The sequence below is a fragment of the Hemitrygon akajei genome, chromosome 5, assembly GCF_048418815.1.
Source record: "Hemitrygon akajei chromosome 5, sHemAka1.3, whole genome shotgun sequence".
Classification (NCBI taxonomy): domain Eukaryota; kingdom Metazoa; phylum Chordata; class Chondrichthyes; order Myliobatiformes; family Dasyatidae; genus Hemitrygon; species Hemitrygon akajei.
In genome coordinates this window covers 175,647,982-175,660,449 of record NC_133128.1, presented here as the reverse complement: position 1 = coordinate 175,660,449, position 12,468 = coordinate 175,647,982, and the positions used below count along the sequence as shown (strand labels likewise).

Below are 12,468 nucleotides of genomic sequence, written 5' to 3'. Positions count from 1 at the left end.
AGATGAATCTCAGAGTTGTATAAAGTATACACACTTTGATAATAAATGTATTTTGACAGCATATTGTGCCTGCGACAGAAATGGCTCAGTTGCTATATCTTTCAGATGTTTTCTTCATAGCTGGGAACCTCCTTTCGATAAACACAGCAGAAGGACCACATCACACCCCATATTACTCACTCACCTACTGAATCAGCACTACCTGCCCCACCTGTGCTAGAGTTTGTGGATCCCACATAGTCCTGAAAGTCAACACTAAACCTCATAAAACTGGGAGTCAATCCCCAGAAACTACCCATGAAGGGGATTATATGAGGAATGGGTGATTTCCCTTATTTGTCAACCTTACTTAATCAATGTAACTCATTTTAATGCTTTAATCTAAACTGAAGATTCTGTTGGTAGCCAACTTTATAAACTCTGAATTTCTTGAGCAATGAGAAAACTATTTATCAATTAATGGCATTCTTTTCATAAAACGTAGAACATAGAATATAGAGATCTCCAGCACATTCCAGGCCTTTCAGCCCACAATGTTATGCTGACCATGTAACCTAAAATAAAAAGACTGCCCTGGAGGATCACTATTGTGGAAGCAGCTGAAATTTCATTGTACTTGTGAGAACTTTAACCTCTTCACAGAGAAATTCTAACAGTTTGACCTGAACCAATTAATTGCATCATCTTGTGCTGATTCCAATATACAACTGCAAATGTGTTAATGTAAGTTAAATATAATCCTACAAACTCACAACAGTGTGTAATGTTATTGACATTTCATGGGAAAAATAATAAGAAAGAAACAAGTAAATACAAAGGAGACGACTGTGATCTTCTGAAAGTGTTTAAAATGGAACATTATTGTATCCAAATTTAATTGCCCACTTTTCTTCTCTGAACAGCTTTCTGGAGGTTGTGAATTAACTGTGGTGCTACAAGACTTCATTGCAAACAACAGCAGTGAACTGAATATCCAAACAGGGCAGACCGTTGAGCTACTGGAGAAGCCAAGTGAAAGGCCAGGCTGGTGCTTAGTACGTACAACAGATCGAAGCCCTCCGTTAGAAGGCTTGGTTCCAAGTAGCACACTCTGCATTTCACATTCCCGCAGTAGTGTAGAGATGGAATGCTTCTTCCCTTCCGGAAAAGGTAATTACAGCTTTATATTGCCTTACTTCCAAGGACTTTTCATCTCATGTTCTCGTTACTTATTGCTTATTTATTTATTAGGAGGATGAATATTCTTCCTTGCAGGTTCTGTAGAGCTGTTGGGAAGTGTTTAAACTAAATTGGTAGGGTGATAGGAGTCAAAGTGGTAGGGCTAAGGGATGGGACAGTTCCTATACAACTAGATACAGTGTGTAGTGAGACTGTCAGGAAGGACAGGGAGATGATAGAGCAATATTGCAGTAAGTGAGATGAGTGTGGTGAACTACATATACCTGTCTGGACACGCCCCCCCCCCCCCCCCCCGCTGACTGCTCCCGTGGCTCCTCCCACAGACCCCGGTATAAAGGCGATTGAGGCCTGAGCCCTGCCCTCAGTCTCCAGGATGTAGTATGGTGGTCAATTGCTGCTTGTTCTTTCTTCCAGCCAATTAAAAGCCGATATCTCGCCTCACGTCTCCGTGAGTTATTGATGGTGCATCAATTTTATTGGCTGGAAGTTTTAAAACATGGAAAGTATTTTACGTCTGGAAAAATTAGACTTGGACCCCCAAGCTCCAGAAGCAGCTCTTGCCTTTGAACTCTGGCTTGCATGCTTCCAATCATACTTGGAAAGCGATTCCAGTGACTGAGCCTGCCACAATGTACAAAATCCTCCTATCCAGAGTAAGTCCGAAAGTATTCTCCCTTATCAGAGACCTGCCGACCTACCAAGGGGCCCAAGATGGCGGCACTGGCGGGAGGGCGGCTGAGCCTCCGGCGGGTACTCCTGGCCTGGGTGACTCTTTATATTGTCACGACAGAAGCTGTAGACAGAAGTAACTTTAAAACCTGCGAACAAAGCTCATTCTGCAGGCGGCAGAGGAACAGTAAGACAGAAAGTTCTCCCTATCGAGCGCTGCTCAACTCCTTGGAGGTGTCTGAGAAAAACATCAAGCTGCAGATAATTAATGAAGTCAGTAAGGTTCCTCTATTACTTGAAGTGTACGGTCTACAAGGAAATATGACCAGGATGAAAATTAACGAGCTGATTCCGTTGAAACCCAGATACGAGGTCCAAGATGTATTAATACGAGATCCACCTACCGTACCCCTAACGGTCCTTGGCAAGGACGAGAGCAGCCTGGAGCTGGGCTTCAGCAACAATCTGTACAAGCTGATCATCACTTCCAAGCCGTTCCGGATGGACATCATGACCGGCAACGGGCTGCTGCTGAGCGTACACTCGCGCGGGCTGATGGTGTTCGAGCACTTACGCAAGCAGAAGGACTCTTACACTGAAAAAGTTAGTCGCACAGTCGGTAGCTTGTGCAGTAAAATCAAGAACCTGATAGACTTAACCTGTAAATATACTTGTAAGAAACTTCGCCCCATGGGGACTCTCTTTTAAAACAAAGGGGGGGGGGTGAATGTGGTGAACTACATATACCTGTCTGGACACGCCCCCCCTGCTGACTACTCCTGTGGCTCCTCCCACGGACCCCGGTATAAAGGCGATTGGAGACACAGCCCCAGCCTCAGTCTCCAGGATGTAGTGTGGTGGTCAATTGCTGCTTGTTCTTTCATCCAGCCAATAAAAGCCGATATCTCATCTCACGTCTCCGAGAGTTATTGATGGTGCATCAATGAGTCACAGTGTAACATGGGGACAAAATTCAAAAGAGTGAGAACACAGGACTGAAGGTGTTATATTTGAATGCACGCAGTATACAGATTAAGGCAGATGATCTTGTAGGTATGATGTTGTGGGCATCACTGAGTCATGGTTGAAAGATCAATGTCCAAGGATACATATTGTATTGAAATACAGGCAGGTAGGCAAAGTGGGTGGGGTGGTTCTGTTCATCAGAAATGAAATAAAATCCTTAGAAGGAGGTGACATAAGATCAGAAAATGTTGAATCTTTGTAGGTAGAATTAAGGAACTGCAAGGGTTAAAAAGATCCCAATAGAAGTTTTATACAGGCCTCCAAACAGGAGCCAGGATGTGGGATATAAATTAAAATGGGAGATAGAAAATGCATGTCAAAAGGGCAATCTTAAGATAGTCATGGGAGATTTCAATATGAGGGTATCATGAAAATCAGGCTGGTGCTGGACCTTAAGAGAGAGAATTTATAAAATGTTTATGAAATGATTTTAGAGCAGCTTGTGGTTGAGCCCAATAGAGGAAAGGCTATTGTTTAATGAACTAGATTTTATTAGGGAGCTTAACATACTTGAACCTGTAGGAGGCAGTGGTCATTATATGATACCTGCAATTTGAGAAGGAGAAGCTAAAGACAGATATATTAGTATTACAGTGGAATAAAGGAAGTTATGGAGGCTTGAGGGAGGAACTGGCCAAAGCTGAGTGGAATGCAACACTAGCGGGAATGATGGCAGAACAACAATGGCTGGAGTTTCTGGGAGCAATCAGAAGGTGCTGGGTAGATACTCCTAAAGAAGAAGTGGTATTCTAAGGCAGGATGATGAAAACATGGCTGACAAGGAAAGACAAAAGAGAAAGCACATAAGAGAGAAAAAAAATAGTGGTAAGTTAGAGGATTGGGAAGCCTTTAAAAACCAACAGAAGGCAACTAAAAAGCCATAAGGAGAGCAAAGTTGTGGAGAGGATGCTTCCTATAGTGGGGGAGTCTAGGACCAGAGGTCACAACCTCAGAATAGAGGGATGTCCATTTAGAACAGAGATGAGAAGGAAATTGTTTAGTTAGAAGGTGGTGAATCTGTGGAATTCTTTTCTATGGAATTCATTGCTGTAGGTAGCTGTGGAGGCCAGGTCATTGGCTGTCTTTAAGAGAGAGGTTAATAGGTTCTTGATTAGTCAGGGCTTGAAAGGTTGCGGGGTGAAGGCAGGAAAAAGGGACTGAGAAGGAAAATGGATCAGCCATGATGAAATACTGGAGCAGACTTGATGGGCTGAATGGCCTAACTCTGCTCCTATATCTTATGGTTTTAGGGTCTTATTTTTGTTGTTGTTTTACTTTGTCCTCCATATATGCATGGCTTGTTGTCCTTTGCATGTTGGTGTTTGTCCATCCTGTTGGCCATGATCTTTCATTGGTTGTATTGTGCTTGTTGGAATTACTGTGGATGCCTGCAAGAAAACAAATCTTGGGATTGTATATACTGACTTATTATATATATATATATATATATATACACTTTGATCATAAATTTACTTTGAACTTTAAATTTTGAACTTATCATGGAATCTAGAATAGCTGAAGATCATTTTTGGAATTTTATGAAGGATTTTATTTTATATTACTGCAGTATTGTCCTCTAAAATATACAAGATTTTATTTTAAATGTGATCCGTTTCTGAGGGATTATGTTTTTTGTAAAAACAGCTTGCTTGATGTTGACCTGTGAAAGTTTATGCTTCCACAAAAGGAGAAATGCTAAGATTTAATTTGATCTAGTTAAATGTAGATGTCGTATGCACCGATGTCAGCATATGATCTCATGGGGTTTTAGAAAGTATATGGCAACTGCTTATAATGTACACAATGTAAATATGTCGTCACTATCAATGGATGGGACAGTTGGCCTGTTGAGATCTACGAAGATGTTTTGGCTGTATTGCAGTGTGAGGGATGAGCAGTACATGTTTGCAGATGTTTAGGGTTAGGGTGTCTCATTGAGCAGTCTAAGGTTTGAAGCAGGCCCATTGTTTAAAAGCAATGCTTGAATCCTGGAGATTTTGGTTGATAAATGCCCTCGAGAGCAAAGATTCAATTTTTGTCTTCAATGAAAATCAAAGCAACTGTTCATAGCATTCTTAAGATGTATCTCTGATTGAGTGTCCCAAAACTGCTCTTGTCAGTAGCTGGAAGATGCACAGAGGGTCACACCAAATCCTGCAGACATTCACATGAGCTGAGTCTGGGAGAGACTGCTGTATAACCCTCCTCTGTTTATCTCTGTCTGTTGCAGATCTTCAACACCCCCGCCATCCCTCACATCCTCTAATCCCTTTTCTCACACCCTCCCCGTTTCCTCACATGCACCCCTTCCCCTCATACCCTCCCTTTCCCTCACGCCATATTCTTCCCTGTTCATCACACACTCCCTGCACTCTCACACTCTCCCACTCCTTACACTTTCTTCTCCATTCTCATTCCTTCTCCACCACTTTTCACAACCTCCTCCAATCCTCATACTCTCCTCCTGCTCACTTCTCACCCCTACTCACTCCTCCTCCTCACACTGTTTTGCCCCTTCCCGAAGCCTTTTGTACTCCCAAACCTCCTTTACCACTTTTTGCCTTTCGCCTTCACCTTTTTCCTTTCCCCACACTTCTATTTTCCCTCGCACATCTGTTTGAACAGCCCTCCAATCCTCCTTCCAGACTGTTCTTTCTCTGCCTGCAGCATCTTATTTCCTCTTCTATGCCTCACCCACCCCATTCCTCCCACCTCCCCACCCGATCACAGTCTTGCACCATACTGCACCCCAACTACTGGCACTGGGTTATAAACATGCAGGAGCAGTGTGTGGTTAAGGGCCTTGCTCAAGGACACACAGGCTGCCTCAGCTGAGGCTCGAACTGATGACCTTCAGATTGCCAGCAACAAAGCCTTAACCACTTGGCCAACAGTCCTTAGTGTTGGCAGGTTAGGTCCAGGTAGGCTCTGGCTTTGTTCCCACACTTCAGTTCAAATTGGATAGAATCACAGAAGAGGAGCCTTGAGCCTCACGCCAGAAGCCCCGGGCCTTGGAAGAATTACACATGGGCATCAAGAAAAGATAGTATGGAAGGAAAGCTGTGAAACTTTAAAAAAAAACACATCAGAGCTGCCAAGTGTGATTCTTGCACAGCAATCCAGCAGACAGCTGTTTGCTGTCATCCAAAAACTGTTGCTCACTTCCAAACTGATGGAGGTTTGCCCTCGATCTAACCTCCCAGTGATAATTCCTGAAACCTGAATAATCTATCATGGCTGTCCTTTACTTTCAAAATGCAGCGTTGGCAACCTTATCCCTCTACTCCAATTCCAATAGCCTCCTCCTCCTCCCAAACAACACTTAACCTCCATAAGGAAAAGGTTAAGTTGCAGCATTGCAACTTGGACTAAAATAAAATTTAATTGGCCGTTACTTCTTTTTAGGCTGGGGGTGGAGAATAATGCGCTTTCACTACAATTCAGTGACTAACATATCCGATGCAAGACCACAGCTTTTGGTACAGGTGGAGCTTGATGCAGTGATGTGTAGTTTGCCTGGATTATACTCGTTTTCTTTCACTGTTTGCGCATGGCCTCCGTATGCTCCTATTGGAGAGACTCAAAGTGCTTAGTGTCTTGCTGTATGCTTCACTTCTAGACAAAGAGGCCAGTGATACCCATGAGTTAGTGAAGAGTTATTTATTTTGTGATATAGCACGGAGTAGGCCCTAGCAACCCTGCAACCCCGATTAACCCTAACCTAATCATGGGACAATATACAATGACCAATTGACCTACCGGGTATGTCTTTGGATTGTGGGAGGAAACCCAGCATTCGATAGACAGGACATACAGAGACTCCTTACAGTATGGCACTGAGCCCCAGAATGCTCCAAGCTGTAATATGGTCACACTAACCACTAAGGTGTTACTGCTTTTGAGTATGTCTTGGAGATGTCCTTGGTGTTTTCCCTCGATTACAGGCCAGCCCATTGGAACTGGTGGGTGTAAATAGAGCCTTGATGCTGGAATGATGCCCTGGGAGAGGAAGTTGGCATTAGTTTGCCGATAACATCAACAGGTTTGGCGAACTTTACAGAGGGAGCATTTATGTTAAATCTCCTGTCCTCTGAGGTGCCTTTTTTAGGTTGTCCACGTGTTTGATGCCTGATGATCTCAGTACGATATACAACATCTTGGTCTTCCTTCAAACTGTTTGTGAGATGATTGATTCCTGGGCTGATGCATTGGAAGTGGTGGTGGAATTCACCACAGATATTTGCCTTTGCTGAAGGTCAGATCCCTTGATAAGGAAAATGATCTATGTTTTAAAATTCTAATTATGATTTTGATTTCAGTAGTTAGAGTTATGCAGTGGGGTGTGAGGGTGGATGAAATCACTGAAGGATCTCATACTTCTAGATGATTAAAACAAGTTCCATTGCCTTATCTGGTTTGGTGAAAGAACCAGCTAAAATTTGGAGTTCGGCCTGCAAATATTTACATATATACTGTAATTTGTTCACAGAAGATAGTGTCATTTGTATCAGCAGAGGGTGGAGGCAATGTAAATTGAATAACTTCCTGTCAATCCTCTGGGTTAATTCCACTCCAGATAGGAGCCTGTTGAAGGTGAGGTTAAGGAGGATTCTTGCGGTGAATTTCCCCATGACAGTTAGCATATAAAGTTATGACACAGAAGTGAAATATTTGACTTACTATATCCACATCAGTCAAAAGAGAGTAACCCAACATAGCACTTTACAGTATTACGTCCATGAAACAGTGCTTTACACATGCACCTCCAAGAACTAATGAAGTATGGTGAGAGTTATTGCCACTGTCACCATTACACCCTCTGCGAAGTATTTTTAAGTATTTGGCCTGATTCTTGACTCCTCCATTGAAGGAAATAATTAATTCCTATTTAGCATCTCCAAACCTTCATCATGCTTACAGTTCAGTTAAATCAAGCTCTATTTTCACTGTACCAAGGCAAACTACCTTAGCTCCCCAATCCTCTATCATAGCTGAAATTATCCAGCCCTGGCAATGACTTCATCAACATCTAATGCATTTTTTCCTATGCAATCACATCCTTCTTGACCAGAACTATACTCACAGTAGGGTCTAACAAGTATGAATGCAGTTCCAATATTACTGCTACTTTATTCTGTGCTGTGGTTAAATGAGGAAAGCATATAGTCTGCCTTTTTATCAGCTAATTGACCTGACCTGCTATTATTATTGGTCTGGAGATATACACCCCGTTCCTCCATACCTCTTGGCATTCTAGTATTTCTGTGTGTTTCTTTTCGATGTGCAGCATTTCACATACTTAAAACTGAATTTCATTTACCTCTTTTTTGCTCAACTGACCAGATGCAGATCATCAATGTAATTGAAAATTTCTTCCTCACTGTAAAGCACAATTGTAGGAACAATTTTCTCATGTCTCTGTCATCAATTCATACCTGCTATTACCAGCTGAGAACTTTTATGGTCTGCTCTCTGTTTGAAGTTTTCTCAAACGTCTTGCTAAAATCCATGAAAATTACATCGTACATTGTTCTCCTTGACACCCATTCAAGTTAGTCACACGTCGTTCGTTCGTTTTGTGACATGTCATGATATGTGGGCGATTATGGTTTTTCCACCACCATGATTGTTCTTGATAATTTTTTCTACAGAAGTGGTTTGCCATTGCCTTCTTCTGGGCAGTGTCTTTACAAGACAGATGACCCCAGCCATCATCAATACTCTTCAGACATTGTCTGCCTGGCATCAGTGGTCTATATAACCAGGACTTGTGATATGCACCAGCTCCTCATACAACCATCTACCACCTGCTCCCATGACTTCACGTGACCCTAATCAGGGGTCTAAGTAAGTGCTACACCTTGCCTAAGGGTGACCTGCAGGCTTGCAGAGGGAAAGATTGCCCAGCACCTTGGGTAAAGGCATATCTCCAGCCCACCACCCATACTTCTCTCTTAATAAATATTGTATTCTGAGGCTGTGTTCTCTGTTCCTAGATTCTCAACTATTGGGAATATCCTCTTCTCATCCATTCTATCTAGGTCTTTCAATATTCAAATCCCATTCCCCCTCCCCTCTCTGTTTTCTAAACTGCAGTGAGTACAGGCCCAGAGCTATCAAATGCTCCTCATATGTCAACTCAGGATCATTCTTGTAAACCTCCTCTGGACCCTCTCCAATCTTTTCTGAAAAATGTGAATGGGGGATGATGAAGGGGGGCACTTACCGTAAGTTCAAGAAATTGATGTTCATGTCATCAATTTGGAGGCTATCCATGTGTGTTGCTTGGATTCCCAGCATCTGAAGACCTTCTCTTGTTTATAGTTTGGCTTTATTTTCTAATATTTAAGATTTTTTAATTACTCAGCAGTTATTCACTAAGGGATCTGTTCTTCATGTCTAGATTTCTCAAAAAATAATTTCAGCTGTAGGTAACCTTTTTTTTTAAATTCAGAAAGTCCTGCTGATGCGGTTGCAGTGCTAATCTCACATCCACACTCAATTAAACAGATGTTCATGCCCCAACTCACCCGGAGTTACTTAATGGACTGATTGTCCATAAGTGATGCTTATTTCTGGCAATGTCAAAGTAGCATGATTCCACATGTTGTAGGTTACCCAGTGCACCCAGTACTTGCTGTTGTTTGTCTAATAATCTTCGTTGGCAGCCTAGACATCTGGGTCCTCTGCAGCTTGTAAATGCCCTCTTGGATGAACCAACATTCAAAGGAACGCATACGGAATGCCAGAGGAAATCAGTAGGCCAGGCAGCATCTGTGGAAAAGAGGGGACAGTCAGTGTTTTGGACCAAGGCCCTTCATCAGGACTCTTTCCCATAGATGCTGCCTGGCCTGCAGAGTTCCTCCAGCATTTTGTGAGCGTTGCTTTGGATTTCCTGCATCTGCAGATATCCTCGTGTTTGTCATCACTCATAGGAAGTTATTCCTACAGTACAAACTGCCACACAATTATGGTTGACGATTCATCAACAAACTGCTAAAAGAACTCAGCAGGTCTGGCAGCTCCTGTGAAGGTACATTTTCACGATAGCTGGCTGATTCTTCATGAAACACCAGTCATACAGGACTGTGCAAATAGTCGTAGGCACATATACAATGCCTATAAAAAGTATTCATTCCCCCCCCCCGAAAGTTTTCATGTTTTATTGTTTTACACCATTGAATCACAGTGGATTTAATTTGCATTTTTTGACACTGATAAAAAGAAAAAAATCTCTTTCAATAGGTTTTAAGAGGTACATTTAATGTCAGAGAAATGTATACAATATACATCCTGAAATTCTTTTCTTTTCGCAAACATCCACGAAAACAGAGGAGTGCCCCAAAGAATGAATGACAGTTAAATGTTAGAACCCCAAAGCCCCTCCAGCTCCCCCCTCCCATGCCCAAGCAGTAGCAAGGGAACGACTCACCACTCCACCCCCACCAGCAAACAAGCATCAGCACCCTCCACCGAGCACTCAAGCGTGCAGTAAAGCATCAGTAAAGATACAGACTTGCAGCACCCCAAAGACTACTCGTTCACCTGGTATTCGACATACCGCAGGCTCTCTCTCTCCCTAGTAAGAGAAAAAGAGGTGTCCCCATTTCACGGTGAGAGGGGAGACATAACAAACAACTTGCTGATTTATGGTGTTAAAAGTCTGTTGCGTCACTTTTTTCTGAGCTCCGCGCCTGAAGAACTCGGGTCTCTGGGCACACAGCCAGCTCGCTGCTTCCGATCTCCCATGTACTCCCACGGCACACCAAGCGGTGGCACCGACCTCGAATCAGCCCACCTCCACAGCCACAAAAATCCAGCACCCTGAAGGCGCATTAGTCTCCCAGGCCGTGTCCCTGGCATTTCGAAAAGTAACCAGTTGTGAGGCCCTGTGACCGGGTCCCATTGTAGTGAAACCAGCATGTAACTCCAGGTCAGGGTCTTCAAAAGAACCTTGAAAGAGAAAAAAAAGAGATATCAAAGATAGAAATACAGTTGTTTCCAAAGATGCCAGCAAAGGAGTCTCCGTTAGGTGCTGTCATCCCAAGCACCGCCCCTCTTTTGTGTCAAAGTAAAAACAGATCTCTACAAAGTGATCTAAATTAATTACAAATATAAAACACAAAATAATTGATTACATAAGTATTCACCCCCTTAAAGTCAGTATTTAGTAGATGCACCTTTGGCAGTAATTACAGCCTCGAGTCTGTGTGGATAGGTCCCTGTCAGCTTTGCACATCTGGACACTGCAATTTTCCCCCATTCTTCTTTACAAAACTGCTCAAACTCAGTCAGATTGCATGGGGATCGTAAGTGAATGTCCCTTTTCAAGTCCAGCCACAAATTCTCAATTGAATCGAGGTCTGGACTCTAACTTGGCCACTCCAGGACATTGACTTTGTTGTTTTTAAGCCATTCCTGTCTAACTTTGGCTTTATGCTTGGGGTCGTCTTGCTGGAAAAGAAACCTTCTCCCAAGTCACAGTTCTCTTGCAGATTTCATTAGCTTTTCCTCCAGGATTTCCCTGTATTAATTTTACCTTCTACCTTCACAAGCCATCCAGGGGCCTGCTGTAGTGAAGCATCCCCACAGCATGATGCAGCCACCACTATGTTTCACGGTAGGGATGGTGTATTTTTGATGACTGCAGTGTTTGGCTTAGTATTAAGTCAGATGCCAAAAAATTTCAAAGTTTGTTCAGTCTGACCATAGAACCTTCTTCCAACTGACTTCAAAATCTCCCACATGCCTTCTAGCAAACTCTAGCAGAGATTTCATGTGGGTTTTTTTTTAACAGAGGCTTTCTCTTTGCCACGGTTCCATAAAACTGCAATTGGTGAAACACCTGGGCAACAATTGTTGTATGCGCAGTCTCTCCCATCTCAGCCACTGAAGCTTGTAACTCCTCCAGAGCTGTCATATGTCTCTTGGTGGCCTCCCTCTCTAGTCCCCTTCTTGCACGGTCACTCAGTTTTTGAGGACAGCCTGCTCTAGGCAGATTTACAGCTGTGCCATATTCTTTCCATTTCTTGATGAATGACTTGACTGTACTCCAAGAGATATTCAGTGACATGGAAATTTTCTTGTATCCAGCTCATGACTTGTGCTTTTCAGTAACTTTTCTGCAGAGTTGTTTTATGTGTTCTTTTGTCTTCATGGTGTAGAATACTGACTCACACGCAGCTGGACCTTCCAGTAGTTTTTACTACATCAATTGAAACACCTTGACTGCATGCAGTCATTTCCATTTAATGAATTATGTGACTTCTAAAACCAATTGGCTGTACCAGTGATGATTTGGTGTGTCATATTAAAGGGGTGGATAATTATTTTGTGTTTTATATTTGTAATTAATTTAGATCACTTTGTAGAGATCTGTTTTCACTTTGACACAGAAGTTTTTTCTGTTGATCAGTTTCAAAAAAGCCAAATTAAATCCATTGTGAGTCAGTGTTATAAAACAATAAAACATGAAAACTTCCAAGGGGGGGGAAATACTTTTTATAGGCACATATATAGAGTTAGGGTGCTTAAGGCTTTTGCACAGTAATTTTATGTATTGCACTGTACTTCTGCTGCAAAGTAAAACAAATT

General features: G+C 42.5%; 1 protein-coding gene and 1 pseudogene across 6 annotated transcripts in view; both read left to right on the top strand.

Annotated features, from left to right (window-relative positions):
* The window catches only part of LOC140728501 (kalirin), a 723,603-nt gene that overhangs the window by 527,576 nt on the left and 183,559 nt on the right, over positions 1–12,468 (top strand). For 5 of the 6 annotated variants that reach the window (XM_073047309.1, XM_073047304.1, XM_073047303.1 and 2 more), the window contains one exon: positions 903–1,149. In XM_073047309.1, the coding sequence (XP_072903410.1) occupies positions 903–1,149 (247 nt within the window). Of the gene's footprint in view, positions 1–902; positions 1,150–2,213; positions 2,340–12,468 lie in introns of those variants that run through there. The other variant, XM_073047305.1, reaches the window with a different exon arrangement.
* Positions 1,864–2,635, top strand: LOC140728503 (neutral alpha-glucosidase AB pseudogene; annotated as a pseudogene).